This window comes from Bufo bufo, chromosome 2 (assembly GCF_905171765.1).
Source record: "Bufo bufo chromosome 2, aBufBuf1.1, whole genome shotgun sequence".
In the NCBI taxonomy this organism is placed as follows: domain Eukaryota; kingdom Metazoa; phylum Chordata; class Amphibia; order Anura; family Bufonidae; genus Bufo; species Bufo bufo.
Genome location: NC_053390.1, coordinates 35,077,857 through 35,100,855, shown reverse-complemented (window position 1 = coordinate 35,100,855; position 22,999 = coordinate 35,077,857). Strand labels below are relative to the sequence as shown.

The window sequence follows — 22,999 nt, the reverse complement described above, 5'->3', positions numbered from 1 at the left end:
TAGAAATGTTGGCCCATATTGATAGGATGGCATCTTGCAGTTGATGGAGATTTGAGGGATGCACATCCAGGGCACGAAGCTCCCGTTCCACCACATCCCAAAGATGCTCTATTGGGTTGAGATCTGGTGACTGTGGGGGCCATTTTAGTACAGTCAACTCATTGTCATGTTCAAGAAACCAATTTGAAATGATTCGAGCTTTGTGACATGGTGCATTATCCTGCTGGAAGTAGCCATCAGAGGATGGATACATGTTCTCATTCTGTTTACGCCAAATTCGGACTCTACCATTTGAATGTGTCAACAGAAATCGAGACTCATCAGACCAGGCAACATTTTTCCAGTCTTCAACAGTCCAATTTTGGTGAGCTCGTGCAAATTGTAGCCTCTTTTTCCTATTTGTAGTGGAGATGAGTGGTACCTGGTGGGGTCTTCTGCTGTTGTAGCCCATCCGCCTCAAGGTTGCGCGTGTTGTGGCTTCACAAATGCTTTGCTGCATACCTCGGTTGTAACGAGTGGTTATTTCAGTCAACGTTGCTCTTCTATCAGCTTGAATCAGTCGGCCCATTCTCCTCTGACCTCTAGCATCCACAAGGCATTTTTGCCCACAGGACTGCCGCATACTGGATGTTTTTCCCTTTTCACACCATTCTTTGTAAACCCTAGAAATGGTTGTGCATGAAAATACCAGTAACTGAGCAGATTGTGAAATACTCAGACCGGCCCGTCTGGCACCAACAACCATGCCACGCTCAAAATTGCTTAAATCACCTTTCTTTCCCATTCTGACATTCAGTTTGGAGTTCAGGAGATTGTCTTGACCAGGACCACCCCCCTAAATGCATTGAAGCAACTGCCATGTGATTTGGTTGACTAGATAATTGCATTAATGAGAAATAGAACAGGTGTTCCTAATAATTCTTTAGGTGAGTGTATATATATATATATATATATACACGTCCTTCTTTTTATATATATACACTGCTCAAAAAAATAAAGGGAACACTTAAACTACACAATGTAACTCCAAGTCAATCACACTTCTGTGAAATCAAACTGTCCACTTAGGAAGCAACACTGAGTGACAATCAATTTCACATGCTGTTGTGCAAATGGGATAGACAACAGGTGGAAATTATAGGCAATTAGCAAGACACCCCCAATAAAGGAGTGGTTCTGCAGGTGGTAACCACAGACCACTTCTCAGTTCCTATGCTTCCTGGCTGATGTTTTGGTCACTTTTGAATGCTGGCGGTGCTTTCACTCTAGTGGTAGCATGAGACGGAGTCTACAAGTGGCTCAGGTAGTGCAGCTTATCCAGGATGGCACATGAATGCGAGCTGTGGCAAGAAGGTTTGCTGTGTCTGTCAGCGTAGTGTCCAGAGCATGGAGGCGCTACCAGGAGACAGGCAAGTACATCAGGAGACGTGGAGGAGGCCGTAGGAGGGCAACAACCCAGCAGCAGGAGCGCTACCTCCGCCTTTGTGCAAGGAGGAACAGGAGGAGAACTGCCAGAGCCCTGCAAAATGACCTGCTCAAACGGTCAGAAACAGACTCCATGAGGGTGATATGAGGGCCCGACGTCCACAGGTGGGGGTTGTGCTTACAGCCCAACACCGTGCAGGACGTTTGGCATTTGCCAGAGAACACCAAGATTGGCAAATTCGCCACCTGCGCCCTGTGCTCTTCACAGATGAAAGCAGGTTCACACTGAGCACATGTGACAGACGTGACAGAGTCTTGAGACGCCGTGGAGAACGTTCTGCTGCCTGCAACATCCTCCAGCATGACCGGTTTGGCATTGGGTCAGTAATGGTGTGGGGTGGCATTTCTTTGGAGGGCCGCACAGCCCTCCATGTGCTCGCCAGAGGTAGCCTGACTGCCATTAGGTACCGAGATGAGATCCTCAGACCCCTTGGCCCTGGGTTCCTCCTAATGCAAGACAATGCTAGACCTCATGTGGCTGGAGTGTGTCAGCAGTTCCTGCAAGACGAAGGCATTGATGCTATGGACTGGCCCACCCGTTCCCCAGACCTGAATCCAATTGAGCACATCTGTGACATCATGTCTCGCTCTATCCACCAACGTCACGTTGCACCACAGACTGTCCAGAAGTTAGCAGATGCTTTAGTCCAGGTCTGGGAGGAGATCCCTCAGGAGACCGTCCGCCACCTCATCAGGAGCATGCACAGGCGTTGTAGGGAGGTCATACAGGCACGTGGAGGCCACACACACTACTGAGCCTCATTTTGACTTGTTTTAAGGACATTACATCAAAGTTGGATCAGCCTGTAGTGTGTTTTTCCACTTTAATTTTGAGTGTGACTCCAAATCCAGACCTTCATGGGTTGAAAAATTTGATTTCCATTTTTAAATTTTTGTGTGATTTTGTTGTCAGCACATTCGACTATGTAAAGAACAAAGTATTTCAGAAGAATATTTAATTAATTCAGATCTAGGATGTGTTATTTTTGTGTTCCCTTTATTTTTTTGAGCAGTGTATATAGATTTGGCCAGGCAACTAGTCTATGCCAATTGGTGGCTGACGGCAACTGATTACAATCCGGCTGTACGTCTGGAACGCATAGTACTTGGTCCGGCTAGATCCCTCCAGGGGGGTTACTATGGACCATCTTTATCTTCCTCAACCTATGACGGTAACTCAAATTGTGGGACCGTTCATTTAAATTAGTACCAGAGGAGGAGTGAAGATCGTCTTCACACACCCCGTTTTAGGCTTTACCCACAACTTCCCCATTTTGTGAGGTTCCCTAATATGCAGATATGGAGGAGGCATGGTATTACTACTGTTGCACATATTTTCAGGCTACTTATAACTTCTCCACTAATGTGCTTTATAATTACTATCAACTGAAGCATGCCTATTGGGCACAGTTTAGGGGTCTTGATCTGTTTCTCACTGCTCCACTCCTTGAGAGCATGGTGAGCAATAAGGACCTCAGGAAACCACTGGCAGCCTTTTATGGATATACCACTCTTGAGTTTTACACCCATGCAAAATAAAATATTACAGAAATGGTGAGGGGACATCCCAGATTTGGATGAGGATGATTGTAAAGCTCTCCACTGATTAGTGCAAGAGACAAGTTAATATGTGTTATATTTACACATAGGATTTATTATACCCCTCATAGACTTTATGTCCTAGGTGCATTGTCCTCTGCTGAGTGTCCCAGATGCCGTATGGCGGATGGCACGATGCTACACATGTTTTGGCAATGTATAGCCTTACAGGCGTATTGGAGAGAGTTCTGGAATTTATGGAGACTAATTTGACCATGCCAAATATACTGCATCCCAAAGTTTGCCTCTTTGGGCTTATTAACTATCTTCCTCTGTATGGGGAGGAGTGATCGCTAATGCCATTGCTCGTCCCCAAACCGACTCTGCTGCTGGGAAACAACAATTTAGGTGACCGCATGAAAGGTGCGATTACTGGATAAATTAGCATTTCGCTCGGCGGTACCTTTACACTGCCAGATAATCACTACCGAGCGTTCCTATGCACTTGTTAGTGATTATCTGAACGATTCTCGACCAGTGTAAAGGACCCTTTAGTCTGAATCCCTGTTGCCTGTCCATCAACAATAACCACAGTTTTATTGCTCTCTTATCTTGATGATTTATCACCACTTTTGTGTGTGTTGTGCCTTTCTCACAGTCATTCATTTTAGAGCCTCTGTGCTTTGAAAGCTTGCAAACAATTTGTTTTTTGGTAAGCCAATAAAGGTATTATATAAGGCTCTTATAAGGGTGTATTAGACACCCCGATCACACAGACGATTGTCGGGAGGGAAGTGTTCCCTCCCAGCAATCACCTACTCACCGCAGCATGGAGAAGAGCGATCGTTATGCCACCGCTTGTCTCCATGCTGTCTAGTGGTTTGCCTACATCAGATCATAATTAGACACCACGACTTGCCGCCGGCAAGTCCTGATCTTTCAGCATGCTGAAAGATCTGGATTTTCTGATGAGTTTTCTCGTTCATCTTGCAATCGGCGGCAGTATTAGACCGCCAGAGAATCACTCATTAGCGATCATCGGGCAGAAAAATTGCCCGTCTAATATACCGTTTAAATACCTTTGTCTTTTTTAACTCAAAAGTATTTAACATCACATAGATTTTTCTGGATAACACAGTACCACGCTATTTTGGCCATACAACAGTAACAGATCAATTAGAACACCTATAGTACTAAGCACAATGATACCATACTTGTATGAAACATTATAGATGGATGAATATGCAGGGGTATGTATCAGGGAAACAAAGAGGAGTAAAGATTGAAGCTACACAATTATATATGGGGAAAGCGGGGTGGAGCAGTTTTCTTCAATGCAGACATACCTGTGTGGAGACGGAGAGGAGAGAAGCATGTTATACAATGCCATGATGTAGCTGCCAGGCGCTTAGACAGTATGACGCTTTGACATTGATGGTGCTCTAACTCCCCATTGCCCGTAGGGCGTGGACGCTTCCTCAGACTCTTTAAGGGCCAGCATGCGCACCCCAATTCAAACCAGCCAATGGCTTGTCATCTTAGGGTACCTAAGGCCCCTTTCACACGAGCGAAGATTCCGCGTGGGTGCAATGTGTGATGCGAACGCATTGCGCCCGCACTGAATCCGGACCCATTCATTTCAATGGGTCTGTGTACATGAGCGTTGGTTTTCACGCATCACTTGTGTGTTGCGTGAAGATCGCTGAATGTTCTATATTCTGCGATTTTCACGCAATGCTGGCCCCATAGACGTGAATGCGTTTTTCACTGATGGTTGCAAAGAGATGTTGTTTGTAAATATTCAGTTTTTATCACGCGCCTGCAAAACGAATTAAATCGCATGGCAGCCGCTCGATAAAAACTGAACTGAACGCGATCGCAGACAAAACTGAATGAACTTGCTTGTGAAATCGCGCATTTTTCACTGAACACATCCAGACCTAATCCGCTCATGCTCGTCTGCAAGGGGCCTAAGGCACCTTTCCCAATGGGAAGGGGCCTGAGCAATAAGTAATTTAGCTTGCTAGTTCCTGGAAAGGTGAGCTGTAGCCATTTGTCCGTGTACTGACTTCTACCCGATTCTTGGACTCTGAAGCTCCACTGCCTAACCTGATCTTCGTGTTGACCCTACACTGCCCCCCCCCCCCCCCCACACACACAGCTTGGATGGTTTACTATATTGCACATACTCAATCAGCCTTAACCTTGGCAAATGATTTTGCCTGACCCCTCTGTGTCTCACATTGGTGTCTATGACCCTTATTGGTTAGTTGTCAACCACACAGAATGTACTATGGAAAATAGTGGCCTCTTGGTTCCCCTGTAGCGAAGTCAAAATCCCTGTATAGGGATAATGCCCTTAGGATTAGCCCAAAGTAACATCTGTTGGTTAACATACTGGTTCCTCATCCACTGCTGTAATATGCAGATAATGTACTTCCATTTCATTGTGTCCATTAATACATATTTGTGGGTGAAAGATAGATGGAGGAAGCTCATCCTTTCTTTCACAAGGAAAGAATGGAATGAGTTTTTGTGCAAAAGGGGCAAAATAGGTTAAAGAATAAAAGCAATACCAATCTCATTGATTCTTCCTTTTCCCTCTTGTTCTGATGCCTCCCAGGTCCCTATTTCCTTGGTCTCTATTTCCTGAGCCCTCTCAACAGACAGGAGATTGTCACTTAGCCAATCACTGCTAAGAGTCTCATTTCCTAGCACACAAATCTATAGTGCTGAGATAGATGGCTAGGAGACTATATAATCTGGCACAGTGGTGTAATATGGTTAATACGATTGTTCATAGAAGATGTCCAGAAAGTTCTCAATTTCTATACACGTAGAAGAAGTGGATCAGCTCTTTTTGATACTAATTAATCTTCACTTTACTGCCATAAACAAAATACAATCAGATGTGAAGAGTTTCAGCTTAACAGACTTTTTCAAATGAGCACTTTTATACAAAAAATACCTACCAGCCCTCAACTCCATAGGTTCTAAGGCAGTATGTAACATCTTAAGGATAAAGAAACATTGTCTGAAGCAACAGCATTTTTTATACGCAAACTTTATTGGATTTTTTTAAGTCAAACACAAAATACAGTTTAGATCATAGCCGTAAAATGGCTGAAAATACATATAAATATGAATATCTTTTTCTCTGTCCTCTCCGCCCCATTTCTCGCTTGGGTAACGACCCCTTTACACCCCTCCCCAAATTTATCATTTACATTTTTTTTTATTAATCCAGCTTTCAACACCCTCTTAAGTTGAAGAAATGTGGTGTCTAATTTTGTCTTTCTTTCTCTGAAATTACTTTCTCAGTATGTATCCCTAATTGTTATCAGAAGATTTCCCTGTTCTCCTCGTGCCCTTTCAACTTCCAGGTTCTTCAAAATCATATGCTTCCTTGATGACTCCACCAGCAATCCCATCCCAGGTGTCATGCACAAATCTACGGTTTCAATTTGCATGTTTTGGCTGCCAACGGTACTATGTGCACAATGCCCAGAGACAAGACTGATTCTGAAGCCACCAAAGGCTCCTCATGATGGAAAATAGATAACAACAGATCCTCTCCATATTTGGTACCCATTATCTAGAAGAGGAGAAACCAGTTTCCAAAATACCATAAATGTCGGCATTACCAGAACCTGTGATATGGGCTAGCACGAGGTAAATTATGTTTCGGAAATTTAATTCTATAGGAACAAACATAAGTTGTAAAAGCAAAACTTAAAAAGGATTGCTAACATTGGTAACTGTATACTTTTCATAACCATCTATGTATGTGACTTTATTTTAACTGTAAGATCTCATTCAGATGGCCTTACAGTTTCCCACATTCTGAACATTAAATGTCTTCTCCCTGTGTGACTTTATTTTTGGTCACCAAGATTTGATTTAAAAGTCGTACATTTCATACATTCTGAGCATGAAATTGTCTTCTCCTCGTGTGAATTCTTATATGACCAACAAGATGTGATTTCTGAGTAAAACATCTCCCACATTCTGGACATGAAAATGGTTTCTCCCCAGTGTGAATTTTCTGATGTCTAACAAGATCCGATTTCAGAATATAACATTTGCCACATTCTAAACATGAAAATGGCTTCAACCCTGTGTGAACTGTGAGATGTCGAACAAGAGCTGATTTTCGTTTAAAACGTTTCCCACATTCTGAACATGAATATGGCTTCTCCCCTGTGTGTTCTCGTTGATGTATAACAAGATGGCATTTCTGAGTATAACACTTCCCACATTCTGAACATGAAAATGGCCTCTCCCCTGTGTGAATTCTCTGATGTTTACAAAGATCAGATTTCTGGTAAAAACTTTTGTTACACACTGAACATGAATATGGTTTTTCCACTGTGTGAATTCTCTTATGTTTTAAAAGATGTGATTTGGCACTAAAACCTTTGCCACATTCTAAACATGAATATGGCTTCTCCAACATGTGAATTTTCTGATGATCAAAAAGTGCTACTTTTTGTTTGAAACATTTGCCACATTCTGAACAAGAAAATGGCTTCTCTTCAGTGTGAATTATGAGATGTCGATCAAGAGATGCTTTCTGTGCAAAACCTTTCCTACATTTGGAACATGAATAAGGCCTCTCCCCTGTATGTGCTCTTTGATGTACAACAAGATGGGATTTCTGAGTATAACATTTACCACATTCTGAACATGAAAATGGCCTCCCCCTTGTGTGACTTCTCTGATGGTTAACAAGCTCTGATTTGTGGTTAAAATATATCCCACTTTCTGAACATGAAATTCTCTTCTCACTCTTCTCCCTAGTGTGTGCTCTTTGATGTGCAACAAAATATGCTTTCTGACTATAACATTTCCCACATTCTGAACATGAAAATGGCTTCACCCCTGTGTGAGTTATCTGATGTTTCTCAAGATCTAATCTGTTGATAAAACATCTGTCACATTCTGAACATGAAAATGGCTTGTCCCCTGTGTGAATTCTTTGATGTACAACAAGATTTGGTTTCTGAGTAAAACGCTTGCCACATTCTGAACACAAAAATGGTTTCTCCCCTGTGTGAAGTCTCTGATGTTTAACAAGAACTGATTTCTTGCTAAAACATTTCCTACATTCTGAACATGAAAATGGCTTTTCCCCTGTGTGCACTCTTTGATGTTCATGAAGATGTGATTTCTGAGTATAACATTTCTCACATTCTGAACATGAAAATGGCTTCTTCACTGTGTGAATTCTCTGATGTCTCTTAATATCTGATTTCTGGTTAAAACATTTGCCATATTCTGAACATGAAAAGGTCTTGTGATGTGTATCGCTCCTTCTGTTTTGCTTTACAGCCTGTGATGAATCAGCTGATGATGATGGGAGATGTTGCAAAAGATCAGATGATAGATCTTTGCTGTCAACGGCTGATGGTACATCTGAGATAACGGCACGCTCTTCATATGTGTCTTGTGTGACACCACCATCATCTGCTTTGAGAGTTGAAGATATCAGATGTCCCTCTGAGCTCCTGGTACAGTCATCTGCCACGAATAAAACCGATTTTATTATTTTTTCAATAATATACCGTAAGCTTAACATTATATTGATATTTGATAACATTTCTTAGCTTTTTAGCAATTTTATAAAACATATTACTCTAAAATACCACAAACCATACAAAAGAGCACAAATAACCTCCCCGTTCTCTCTCTCCCCACACCTTCCAACTCCTCCATGCAGAAAGAATAAAAAGAGTATAAACATGTACAAGCCACAAAAGTATAGAGATACCATCTGGTCACTAGAATCCATCTGCTACTTCTCAGTCCAACCAGAGATGTCCATAGGACAGGCACTTAAAGGGGTTGTTCGGGTTCAGAGCTGAACCCGGACATATCCCCTTTTTCACTCAGGCAGCCCCTCTGAGATGAGCATCGAAGCATTTCATGCTCCGATGCTCTCCCTTGCCCCGCGCTGTATTGTGCAGGGCAATACCTGTTTGTTTACATTTTACACTGCTAGGCGGAGGCTTCTGTCTAGCAGTGTTGCTGGGGATGTCACCAGCACGGATGGGCGGGCTTTAGCGCTGCCCTAGCCTGTTTGACAGGCTAAGCAGAGGTAAAGCCCGTCCATTAGTGCCGATGACCTCACTTGGCTCACTGCTAGGTGGAAGCCTGTGTCTAGCAGAGACCCAGTATGTCACCGGATCTAATGAGAAAACCGCGCGATACAGCCCAGGGCAAGGGGGAGCATTGGAGCATGAAAGTTGAGTGAAGCGAGCTTCGGCTGCTTCATCCGAAGTTGCTTCGTTCAAAACTTCGTAATAATACTGTACGGAGATCAGTCTCCATACAGTATTACATACAGTATTACAATGTATGGGCTTTGATGAGCAGAAGTAAGTTATTCACGAAGTTGCGTGTGAATTCAGTTCCACAATGGATGGTGCGATCCTGCCAATAAGAAGCAATTAACTTTCTGGTTTGGTAATGGCCACTTTAGGAATCTAAGGCTACTTTCACACTTGCGTTGTTCTTTTCCGGCATAGAGTTCCGTCACAGGGGCTCTATACCGGAAAAGAACTGATCAGGTATGTCCCCATGCATTCTGAATGGAGAGTAATCCATTCAGTTTGCATCAGGATGTCTTCAGTTCAGTCGTTTTGACTGATCAGGCAAAAGAGAAAACCGTAGCATGCTACGGTTTTATCTCCGGCTAAAAAAACTGAAGACTTGCCTGAATGCCGGATAAGGCATTTTTTCCCATAGGAATGTATTAGTGCCGGATCCGGCATTCAGAATACCGGAATGCCGGATCCGTCCTTCCGGTATGCGCAGACTGAAAAAAAGGTGAAAAAATAAATGGCGGATCCGTTTTTGCCGGATGACACCGGAAAGACGGATCCGGCATTTCAATGCATTTTTTCGACTGATCAGGCATTTTTAAGACTGATCAGGATCCTGATCAGTCTTACTAATGCCATCAGTTAGCATACATTTTGCCGTATCCGGCAGGCAGTTCCGGCGACGGAACTGCTTGCCGGATCTCTCTGCCGCAAGTGTGAAAGTAGCCTAAGGAGGGCAGGGCCTGTATATAACCCAACACACAAAGCAGTGGGGTAGTAGGGACCATAATATGATACAGCTTATATATTAAAGCTACGACTGCCTTCCAAATATCAACCAATAGTAGACATTGGCAAAATACATGCATGATATCGGCTGCACGTCTCACATTGTGAAGTATCCCTCACGCCAATGCAACACAAAAATGCAGGTGTTTGATATAACCTATGTGCAGGATGCAGGGATAGCCGAGGGAAATGTTTCCACATGTAATCCTAAGGACCTCTATCCCAGGGGAGGACTGGTAACTTTATAGTGTTCCTGGACAAAAAAAAAAAAAAGTGGTCCCATGTTGTAGACAGGTCCAAATTGACAGAAGGTGGGACAATCCAAGTAGGCAGGGACAGCAGAAGTGGGGAGGCAGCAATACCACAGTGCAGCCCAAAATACTCCTGCCCATTATGCAGTATTTAACTTTATTACTGTCCCGAGGACAGCGATATAGTTGAATTCAGGAGGGCACCCACAGCCATCAGCCAGGTACATAAGTATCTGATGCTCCTAGCATTAATTAATGCTGAAAGCGTCAGATTCTTATTTACTTAGCTGATGAGGGCTTGGGTGGTTCCCTGGGCATCGGCACAACGGGAAATTTCCCTGTAAGGTCTATGGCCAGTCTGCCCCTGCTCTAGCCTATATGGCATATACACTGCCTGCCAACAAAAAAAAAAGTCGCCACCTGGATTTAACTAAGCAGATAGTTATAAGCCTTCTACTGGATAATTACTGCATGGGCGATTATCTTTCAGCTGGCAACAAGTTATCTACCCCCGACTGGTGCAATGAGTTGCTTCTCATTTCTTAAACAACTATGTCTAAAGACACATCTTGTGGTCGTGGAAAAGATGTTAGTCTGTTTGAGAAGGGTCAAATCATTGGCATGCATCAAGCAGAGAAAACATCTAAGGAGATTGCAGAGACTACTAAAATTGGGTTAAGAACTGTCCAACGCATTATTAAAAACTGGAAGGATAGTGGGGACCCATCGTATTCGAGGAAGAAATGTGGCGAGAAAAAAATCCTGAATGATTGTGATCGGCGATCACTTAAACGTTGGGTGAAATCAAATCGAAGAAAAACAACAGTAGAACTCAGGGCTATGTTTAATAGTGAAAGTAAGAGCATTTCCACACGCACAATGTGAAGGGAACTCAAGGGATTGGGACTGAACAGCTGTGTAGCCGTACGAAAACCACTAATCAGTGAGGAAAACCAGAAAAAAAGGCTTCAATTTGCTAGGGAGCATAAAGATTGGACTCTGGAACAATGGAAGAAGGTCATGTGGTCTGATGAGTCCAGATTTACCCTGTTCCAGGGTGACGGGCGCATCAGGGTAAGAAGAGAGGCAGATGAAGTGATGCCCCCATCATGCCTAGTGCCTCCTGTACAAGCCTGTGGGGGCAGTGCTAGGATCTGGGGTTGCTGCAGTTGGTCAGGTCTAGGTTCAGCAACAGTATGTGCTCCAAGAATGAGGTCAGCTGACTACCTGAACATACTGAATGACCAGGTTATTCCATCAATGGATTTTTTCTTCCCTGATGGCACGGGCATATTCCAAGATGACAATGCCAGGATTCATCGGGCTCAAATTGTGAAAGAGTGGTTCAGGGAGCATGAGACATCATTGTCACACATGGATTGGCCACCACAGAGTCCAGACCTTAACTCCATTGAGAATCTTTCGGAAGTGCTGGAGAAGGCTTTGTGCAGCAGTCAGACTCTACCATCATCAATGCAAGATCTTGGTGAAAAATTAATGCAACACTGGATGGAAATAAATCTTGTGACATTGCAGAAGCTTATCGAAACAATGTCACAGCGAATGCGTGCCGTAATCAAAGCTAAAGGCGGTCCAATGAAATATTTTTGGTGGCGACTTTTTTTTGGGACGGGCAGTGTAGTTGCTCATTAGCTGTGTATACACAAAAGAGAGATTTGACTAGTAGAGTTTGCTTTAGCTTATAACTCATAAACACGATTTGTCTCTGGGATTATACAATGGCTTCTGGTTTGAACCTCCAAAGTGTGTCTCAATTGCAGGTATTAAAAGAAAAACATACGAGGGAGTGCAAATTCTACTTGATGTTGCGAGAACAACTTGACAATATTACCTTTATATAAATAAGCCCCCATTGTGATACCTCTAGATCGCCATTTCTCGAAGCCCTGCAGCTTACATACCTCAGAGAGGAGTTTGTTGTCCCACAGTGGGGTCCACGGCAAACAGCCAGTTACGCCCAACAGTAGCTTAACCCCTTCAGGACCCTGGGATTTTCCATTTTTGGGTTTTCGTTTTTCACTCCCCGCCTTCCCATAGTCCTAACTTTTTTATTTTTCCATTCACATACCCTTATCAGGGCTTAATTTTTGCGGGACAGGTTGTACTTTCTAATGGCACCATTTACGGTTGCATACCATGTAGTAGGGAGCGGGAAAAAAATTCCAAATGGGGTAGAATTGGGAAAAAACGCAATTCTGATAAAGGTTTTTATTTTTATTTTTTTACACTGTACACTATGCGGTAAAATTGACCTGTTATCTTCATTCTCCAGGTAAGTACGGTTCCAACGATACCACACTTGAATGATTTTTCTTGCGTTTTAATACAGAATTTTTTTTTAAACCTTTGAGAATTTATTTTTATTTTTTATAACCATATTCTGACCCCTATAACTTTTTTGTAGCTATGTGTGCAGGGCTTTGTGAGGGCTCATTTTCTGCGGGACGATCTGTTCTTTTCAGTGATACCAATTTTAAGTGTGTGCGACTTTTTGATCACTTTTTTTAAAAAAATTATTGGGTAGTTGTGACAAAAAATGGCAAATTGTCTGTTTTTTTTTTTTCCTGCTACGCCATTTGCCATTAATATTGTTATATTTTAATAGTATGGGCATTTTCGCACGCGGCGATGCCCATGATGTTTATTTTTTTTATTGGTTAAGTATTTTAATTTTTGCTTTAAGGAAAGGGGGGTGATTTAAACTTTTTTTTATATTTGTAAAAACTTTTTTTAAACTTTTTTTTTTTACTTTTTTTTAAGTCATCTTGGGTGACAATAACTGGCAATCATTCGATTGCCCATGGTATTCAGTGATGGCTAAATAGCCATCATTGAAGACTTCAATTGCACTCTATCAAGGCTGCCACCTAGTGGCCTGTATTGATATATACATATACAGGTCCTCTGATCTCAGCCGGGGAACGCTGTTACCGGACCGGAAGCACGCAACTTCCGGTTCTGGTCTGCGCAGATGCCGTCTTCACATTTGACCATGGCATCTAAAAGGTATGATATATGCGATCAGCCTCATGGCTGATCGCATACATGTGCCGCGGGTCTCTGCGATTTAAAATAGCAGAGACCCCGCGGTTAAGGCGCCCGCTGCCCGCGCGAGCGGGCGCCAGGTTTAGGGATCGGACCCATGATGTACAGCTACGTCATGGGTCCTTAAGGGGTTAACTTTCCCCCGTACTTTATGCATAAGTTGCAACAGCCATATTCCCTCCCCTTATCTGAAACGCTTCTAGCTTGGTAAACAGAGGTCCAGGCCCCATGACATGCTCAAAAATACACATACAAGAGACAAAACCAGTTTCTGCCCCCCCCCCCCCAACCTTTAACCCCTTGGTGACTAGCCTGTTTTGGGCCTTACAGACCAAGTGATTATTTTCACGAGCTATACCTTTTTTATTTTTCTGTTTATGTAGCGATATGGAGGCTTGTTTTTTTTTGCGGACAACTTGTAGTTTTTAATGGCGCCATTTTGGGGTACACATAACCTACTAATTAACTTAGGGATAGGAAAAACCAGCAATAAGGCCACTGAGTTTTTAAGTTATAAGCTTTGCAGCACTCATTTTTCAGCATAAATAACGACATCTTTATTTTCTGGGTCAGTACAGCGATACCAAATACCTTGCTGTATTTTACTATCTTTGTGCAATAAAACCCCCTTTTTTTTAAAAAAAAGAAGAAAATGTTGTTGCATCGTCGAATCCCAAAACCCATCATTTCTCATTTTTCTTTCTACGGATATGTCCGAGAGCCTGATTTTTGCAGGCGACTTGTGGTTTTTCTTTGTTATAATATTAGGGTACATAACACTTTTTGATCGTATTTTATTCTAGCTTCTTGGTGGTGAGCAAGCCAAAAGCATCAGTTTTGGAATTTTGTATGTTTTTTTTAATTTTTTTTTTATGTAGTTACTCGCTATGATACCAAATATGAGGAGATTTTAACTTTTTATTTTTTGTCACAAGTTAGCGGAAAATGATGATTTTTTTTTTTCCTTACAAAGTCTCATATTCCACTAACTTGTGACAAAAAATAAAAACTTCCATGAACTCACTATGCCCATCACGAAATACCTGGGGGTGTCTTCTTTCCAAAATGGGGTCACTTGTGGGGTAGTTATACTGCCCTGGCATTTTAGGGGCCCAAATGCGTGCGAAGTAGTTGAAATCAAAATCTGTAAAAAATGCCTGGTGAAATCCAAAAGGTGCTCTTTGGAATGTGAGCCCCTTTGCCCACCTAGGCTGCAAAAAAGTGTCACACATGTGGTATTGCAGTACTCAGGAGAAGTTGGGCAATGTGTTTTGGGGTGTCATTTTACATATACCCATGCTGGGTGAGATAAATATCTTGGTCAAATGCCAACTTTGTATAAAAAAATTGGAAAAGTTGTCTTTTGCCAAGATATTTCTCTCACCCAGCATGGGTATATGTAAAATGACACCCCAAAACACATTGCCCAACTTCTCCTGAGTACGGCAATACCACATGTGTGACACTTTTTTGCAGCCTAGGTGGGCAAAGGGGCCCACATTCCAAAGAGCACCTTTTGGATTTCACCAGGCATTTTTTACAGATTTTGATTTCAAACTACTTACCACACATTAGGGCCCCTAGAATGCCAGGGCAGTATAACTACCCCACAAGTGACCCCATTTTGGAAAGAAGACACCCCAAGGTATTCGCTGATGGGCATAGTGAGTTCATGGAAGTTTTTATTTTTTGTCACAAGTTAGTGGAATATGAGACTTTGTAAGAAAAAAAAAAATCATCATTTTCCGCTAACTTGTGACAAAAAATAAAAAGTTCTATGAACTCACTATGTCCATCAGCGAATACCTTAGGGTGTGTACTTTCCGAAATGGGGTCATTTGTGGGGTGTTTGTACTGTCTGGTCATTGTAGAACCTCAGGAAACATGACAGGTGCTCAGAAAGTCAGAGCTGCTTCAAAAAGCGGAAATTCACATTTTTGTACCATAGTTTGTAAACGCTATAACTTTTACCAAACCATTTTTTTTTTACCCAAACATTTTTTTTTTTATCAAAGACATGTAGAACAATAAATTTAGAGCAAAATTTATATATGGATCTCGTTTTTTTTGCAAAATCTTACAACTGAAAGTGAAAAATGTCATTTTTTTGCAAAAAAATCGTTAAATTTCGATTAATAACAAAAAAAGTAAAAATGTCAGCAGCAATGAAATACCACCAAATGAAAGCTCTATTAGTGAGAAGAAAAGGAGGTAAAATTCATTTGGGTGGTAAGTTGCATGACCGAGCAATAAACGGTGAAAGTAGTGTAGTGCAGAAGTGTAAAAAGTGGCCTGGTCATTAAGGGTGTTTAAGCTAGGGGGGCTGAGGTGGTTAACGGACCGCAACGGATGCACAACGGCCGTGTGCATGAGGCCTAAGGGCTCTTTTATACGAGCGGATGCCGTGGTAATCCGCTGTGTTAAAGACAGCCAAGCGCCGCTCCGGACAGCAGAGACACAGAGCAGTAACATGATTGATAATGCTCCGTGCCTCTCTGTGACATTTTTACTACAAAATCACAGTGAGAGTTGTAATCATGATTTTGTAGTAAAAAGATCACAGAGAGGCAAAGAGCATTATCAATCATGTTAATGCTCCGTGTCTCTGCTGTCCGGGACGGGGCTTGGCACTGTTTCACGCAGCGGATTACCCGCACGGCATCCGCTCGTATGAAAGAGCCCTTAGGCCCCTTGCAGACTAGCGTTCCTCCCGCAGCGAGTCCACATCGCAGCACCCGGCCTGACCTCCCAGCGCTGCAGGAGGTCACATAGCATTATATTGATTTATGATCTAACCCTTAAAGTTATGGAATGTATTGGATAACACTTGCATAATGCTGTTAGCGTCATCTAATACATTCCAGGACTGTAAGGGTTACATAGCATCATAAATCAATATAATGCTATGTGAATCCCGTCAGTGCTGGGAGGTCAGGCCGGGTGCTGCGATGCGGACTCGCTGCGGGAGGAACGCTCGTCTGCAAGGGGCCTTATCACAGGGGAGCCCACTGAGGCTTTATCGCCCAAGGGCCCACATGAACCTGGAGCCGGCCCTGATCAGCAGGTTGTATAAGAGATACAGAGAGACTGGAAGAGTCACAGAAAGGCAGAGAAGTGGATGTCCTTTGGCCACATCCCACACTGATGACTGCTTTATTGTGAACAATGCCCTGTGGAACCAGATGCTAAATGCCACACAACTCCAGGCACGTTTAAGGGAGGTGAGAGGCACCCAAGTGTCACATCAGACCATTCGAAACCGTTTACATCAGCGTGGTCTACCTGACCTGCCCTAAACTACAGTGACAAGCCCATACTATTTGAAACATCTTTAATCCACTAAGGCCTTATTTCATCTTCATGGATGACAATGCGCCAGCTCATCGAGGTCATATCATTAGGGAACAGCTGCTGGAGAATGGTGCACCTCAGATGTAGTGGCCTGCATTTTCTCGAGACTTGAATCCCATTGAAAACCTATTGGATCAGCTTAGTCGCCATGTACAGGCCCGTAACTCTGTACCCTAGAACCTTAATGACCTGAGGACCCTGGCTTTCCCTAAGCTGAGCCCTAGATAGTGAACAGGGCGGTGGGAACACTAGTCCGCACCACTAGCTCTAAAGGAAAACACCAAGGGAAGGACAGACAATACAAACTCAACATATAATCCTAGGTGGGCGACAACAGGAGACAACAAGAAGCCCAACAGGGTTCCGGAGGGTAGCACTCTGGAACGACAACCAGGATTCACAACTCCAGTGGGTCAGTATAGATGTCCAGGCAGGAAGCTCTATAACTGGCAACTAGAGAAGTGTGAGGGGAGAATATAAGGAGGTTGGGAGTGACAGACAAGAAACAGCTGAGGAGGAGAAGCTACGGATCCCTGATTGAGACAAAAAGGATAGCAAGGCAAACACAGAAAACAATCACTAAGAAACAACGTGATCTTTAGATATAGAGCGCGCAGCCACCCGCTGCGACCTCCTGACCCCGGGTATAACGGAGTCAGACGTGGCTCTTGATACCCTCGTGACAGTACCCCCCCTTTCACGAGGGGCCTCCGGACACTCAGGACCAGGTCTCTCCGGATGAGAGGTATGGAAAGCCTGAATTAACCTGTTGGCGTTTACCTCTGACGCTGGAACCCACATTCTTTCCTTGGGACCGTAACCCCTCCAATGCACCAGATACTGAAGAGAGCGGCGGACCCGACGAGAATCAACAATTCTGGCTATTTGAAACTCCAGATTACCATCCACAATAACAGGAGGAGGTGGCAGTGGTGATGGTTCTAGAGGTGGAACATACTTCTTGAGTAACGATTTATGAAAGACGTTATGGATCTTAAAAGTCTGAGGTAGCTCCAGGCGAAAAGCCACAGGGTTAATAACGGCTACTATTTTATAAGGACCAATGAACCTAGGGCCCAGTTTCCAAGAGGGAACCTTCAACTTAATATTCCTAGTAGACAACCACACATAGTCATTCACCCCTAGGTCCGGACCTGGCGACCGTTTCTTATCGGCCATGCATTTATATTTACCACTCATCTTTTTCAAGTTAACTTGCACCTTCTGCCATACCGATGAAAGAGATGAAGAAAACCTTTCCTCTTCGGGAACCCCAGAAGACCCCCCCTCTTTGAAAGTACAAAATTGGGGATGAAAACCGTATGCACCAAGGAATGGTGACTTGCCAGTGGACTCCTGATAATGATTATTTATGGCAAACTCAGCTAACGGTAAATATGATGACCACAACTCTTGGTTTTCAGACACAAAACACCTTAAATATGTTTCTAGGTTTTGGTTGGTACGCTCAGTCTGTCCATTCGACTGAGGATGGAAAGCTGAGGAAAAGGACAAGTGTACCCCCAAACGGGAACAAAAAGCTTTCCAAAACTTAGAAATAAACTGGGTTCCCCGATCCGAAACCACATCGGAAGGGACCCCGTGAAGCTTCACGATTTCACTGATAAACACCTGAGCAAGAGTTTTAGCATTAGGAAGTGCGGGTAGCGCAATAAAGTGTACCATTTTGCTAAACCTGTCTACTACTACCAAAATAACTGTTTTACCCGCAGACAACGGTAAGTCAGTGATGAAATCCATTGACAGATGTGTCCATGGCCTATTGGGGATAAAAAGTGGCAATAATGACCCTGCTGGACGTGTATGAGAGACTTTCGCGCGTGCACAAGTAGAGCAAGTAGACACGAAATCCATTACATCCTGACGCAACCTTGGCCACCAAAAACGACGAGATAATAGCTCCAAAGTTGCTTTACTACCCGGGTGCCCAGCAAGTGCCGAATTATGATGTTCTTTTAATAATTCAAGACGCAGGTTTAACGGTACAAACAATTTCTCTGAGGGGCAAGAGGCCGGGGCGTCCCCCTGGGCCTCTAACACCTTTCCCTCTAGAACAGAGTGTACAGCAGAGACAACCACTCCTCTTTGTAAAATAGGTACCGGATCACTAACATTACCCCCTCCAGGGAAACTACGAGAACGCGTCTGCCTTGGTATTTTTTGCCCCAGGACGATAGGTGATTACAAAGTTAAATCTGGTAAAGAATAGCGACCACCTAGCTTGTCTAGGGGTGAGACGCTTAGCCGATTCTAGGTACAGAAGGTTTTTGTGATCCGTAATCACCGTGACGGGGTGGATTGCTCCCTCTAAGAAGTGACGCCACTCTTCAAGCGCCAGTTTAATCGCCAACAGTTCCCTATTTCCAACATCATAGTTCTTCTCTGCAGTAGATAATTTTTTGGAAAAGAAAGCGCAAGGGCGCCATTTGCCAGGAGACGGACCCTGAGACAATACAGCCCAAACTCCCACCTCTGACGCATCTACCTCAACAATAAAAGGCTGGGAGACATCAGGTTGAATTAGAACAGGTGCCGAGGTAAACCTCTCTTTTAGAGAGGAAAATGCATTTTTAGCGGCGTCAGACCATTTGGAAAAATCAGTCCCCTTCCTAGTCATGTCGGTAAGGGGTTTAACGATCACTGAATAATTTTTAATGAACTTTCTATAGAAATTTGCGAAACCCAAAAACCGTTGTAGAGCTTTAAGGTTCTCAGGAAGATCCCAATCTAAAATTGCCTGGACCTTCCCAGGATCCATACGGAAACCTGAAGCAGATAATAGATATCCCAGGAACTGTATTTCCTGAACGGCGAAGACACATTTTTCAATTTTCGCATATAATTTATTCGTCCGTAGGACCTGCAGTACTTGCCTGACATGCACCTCATGTGTTTTCAGATCAACCGAATAAATTAAGATATCATCTAGGTATATGACTACAAACCTGCCGATGAGATGACTAAAAATATCATTAACGAAATGTTGGAAGACAGCGGGGGCATTGGTCAGACCGAAAGGCATAACTAGATTTTCATAATGCCCCTCAGGGGTGTTAAAAGCTGTCTTCCACTCATCCCCTTCCCTGATACGAATCAGATTGTAGGCCCCCCTAAGATCAAGTTTGGAGAACCACCTAGCACCCGCAATCTGATTAAAAAGGTCAGGAATGAGAGGAAGAGGGTATGGGTCTCGGATGGTTATTTGGTTTAGCTCACGGAAATCTAGGCAAGGACGCAGGCCCCCATCTTTCTTTTTAACAAAGAAAAACCCTGCTGCCACGGGTGAAGAAGAGGGTCTGATGTGTCCCTTAGCCAGACTCTTGGAGATATAATCTTTCATGGCTTGTCTCTCGGGACCCGAAAGATTATACAACCTGGACTTGGGTAATTTTGCACCGGGAATCAGGTTAACCGGGCAATCATAAGGACGATGAGGTGGTAGCTTCTGACAACCCTTTTCAGAAAAAACGTCCTCAAAGTCCGAAATAAATGTAGGTAGGGAAGCTATGGAGGCGATTAAGCAATTGTTATTTAAGCAATTCTCTCTGCAATGCTCACTCCACTCCAATATCTCCCTGGCCTGCCAATCCACCACTGGATTGTGCGCTACCAACCAGGGGAGACCCAATACCACAGGAGAGGGAAGGCCCTCCAGAACGTAACATGAAAGACACTCATTATGGTGGTCCCCTACCCGAAGGTGTAAATTATGAACAATGTGGGTGAGGTTTCTCTGAGACAGAGGAGCCGAATCTATAGCGAATACGGGAATAGGTCTCTGCAGCGTGCAGAGAGACAAACCCATAGTGCGGGCAAAATGGGCATCTATCAAATTTACCCCTGCTCCACTGTCTAGAAAAAAAGAAATAGACTCCGTCTTAACACCAAAAACAATAACCGCTGGTAACACAAATTGAGATGTTCGTATGGAGGAAACGTATACCCCCCGGCTGACATCCTCCACACAGCCTGGGGTTAGTAGTTTTCCGACGGTCTTTTGTTTTTGAGAAAAGAGGGACAGACATTAATGAAATGACCCCTCCCCCCACAGAAAAAACAAGCCCCCCCCTGCGGCGAACCTCAGGAGGACGGACCTGACGAGAAGTTCCGCCTAGCTGCATAGGCTCATCTAAGTCAGTACAGACTAACTGTTGCTTGGGAGAGGTAACCAATTGCTCAGGAATTTTCGATCTCTCCCTAAGACGCCTATCTATTCTGATAGAGAGGGACATAACAACATCAAGGGAAAGGGGGGTCTCATACAGCGCCAGTGCATCCTTAACCCTTTCAGATAACCCAGAGCAGAACTGACTCCTGAGAGCCGGGTCGTTCCACTGAGTATCCGTAGCCCACCTACGGAACTCTGAGCAATATTCCTCTGCTGACCGATCTCCCTGTAGGAGTCTCCGTAACTTCGACTCAGCCAGGGCGACTCGGTCAGGGTCATCATATATGAGACCCAAAGCCTCAAAAAATCCCTCCACTGACCGGAGAGCCTGGGAACCAGGGGGTAACGAGAACGCCCAGGATTGTGGGTCCCCCTGAAGCAGGGAAATGACAATCCCTACCCGCTGTTCTTCATTACCTGAGGAGTAAGGGCGCAACTTAAAGTATAATTTGCAGGCCTCACGGAACGTCGCAAATTTGTCCCTTCCCCCAGAAAATCTGTCAGGAAGAACAACCTTGGGTTCTGTAACTACCTGGTTACCCATAGCAACCGCTGGGGGTGCGGTCAGCTGCATTTGCTGCTGTTGTTGGAGGACAGACGACTTCAATCCTGCCACCTCCAAAGACAGGCCTTGAAGCTGTTTTGCCAAGGCAGCAATAGGATCCATATTGGATTCTAAGTAGAGAAAAAAAAACAACAAAAAAAAATTTTTTTATTTTTTTTTTCTCAAAAAGTAAAGGCCAGTTATAATGTCACGGTCGGCGTGACTATCACATACGTGACGCAGAGGGAGGGAACAAGGAAGGCCCTGCCCAAGTGAGAGGGAAGGTGGTGACCCCTGACTCACCTAGCGGCTGGCACCTGGCTGCCCTGACGTCCCTAGACGGGTTCCTCACCCGTACGCCGATCACGTGCCTAAAACCCTGGCTTTCCCTAAGCTGAGCCCTAGATAGTGAACAGGGCGGTGGGAACACTAGTCCGCACCACTAGCTCTAAAGGAAAACACCAAGGGAAGGACAGACAATACAAACTCAACATATAATCCCAGGTGGGCGACAACAGGAGACAACAAGAAGCCCAACAGGGATCCGGAGGGTAGCACTCTGGAACGACAACCAGGATTCACAACTCCAGTGGAAAAGTAAAGATGTCCAGGCAGGAAGCTCTATAACTGGCAACTAGAGAAGTGTGAGGGGAGAATATAAGGAGGTTGGGAGTGGCAGACAAGAAACAGCTGAGGAGGAGAAGCTACGGATCCCTGATTGAGACAAAAAGGATAGCAAGGCAAACACAGAAAACAATCACTAAGAAACAACGTGATCTTTAGATATAGAGCGCGCAGCCACCCGCTGCGACCTCCTGACCCCGGGTATAACGGAGTCAGACGTGGCTCTTGATACCCTCGTGACAGTAACATTTTTGTGGGGGTATACCCAGCACTGGTGTTGGCTTTTGTTTCAATAAATTGTTTGAGATGAGGAAATCACCACTGCTGTTTCTACTTAAATGCCCTACTTTCATGATATAATATCCCTGTAGTGTGAACTTTTTTAAATTTTCCATAAATTTCACCCAAAAGCCAAATATCCCTAACTTTTTGTGAGTAATTGTAACTGCATCTTCTGGAATTATTCTAAGCCAATATGGAGCATAAGGAAATTCGGCTCAACACTTCGTGGACTTTGATTCGCTCAACACTAGATATCACTGACCAATATTCTGACGTGTGAATAAGGCTTTTTTCGCATCCCCCTACACCACATTTCAAAAGATTTATCCTGACTTCCATAGTGTAAAATAGGTTAAAAAAAATTAAGCCACATAACAAGGGACCAAGGAGCAGCAGAAGGCCCTCCAAGGTAGCACATCTGCAACGAAGAATCCCACCCACGCCCCAAAAACAAGTAGACATTGAAAACATTTTCAAAACCCCCACCTCAAAAAAAAGAGGAAGGCAGGGCAACAAAAAAATGGCTTTTAGGAAGCCCTCAAACGACTCTCGCCAG

The 22,999-nt window shown here is 43.8% G+C and overlaps 1 protein-coding gene across 2 annotated transcripts in view; it reads right to left on the bottom strand.

Annotated features, from left to right (window-relative positions):
* Positions 1 to 6,547: 6,547 nt before the first annotated feature.
* The window catches only part of LOC120992107 (zinc finger protein 260-like), a 33,457-nt gene continuing 17,005 nt past the window's right edge, over positions 6,548 to 22,999 (bottom strand). Inside the window, exon 5 of one of the 2 annotated variants that reach the window (XM_040420877.1) lies at positions 6,548 to 8,544. In XM_040420877.1, the coding sequence (XP_040276811.1) occupies positions 6,941 to 8,544 (1,604 nt within the window). In that variant the 3' untranslated portion in view covers positions 6,548 to 6,940. The remainder of the gene's footprint in view (positions 8,545 to 22,999) is intronic. The other variant, XM_040420878.1, reaches the window with a different exon arrangement.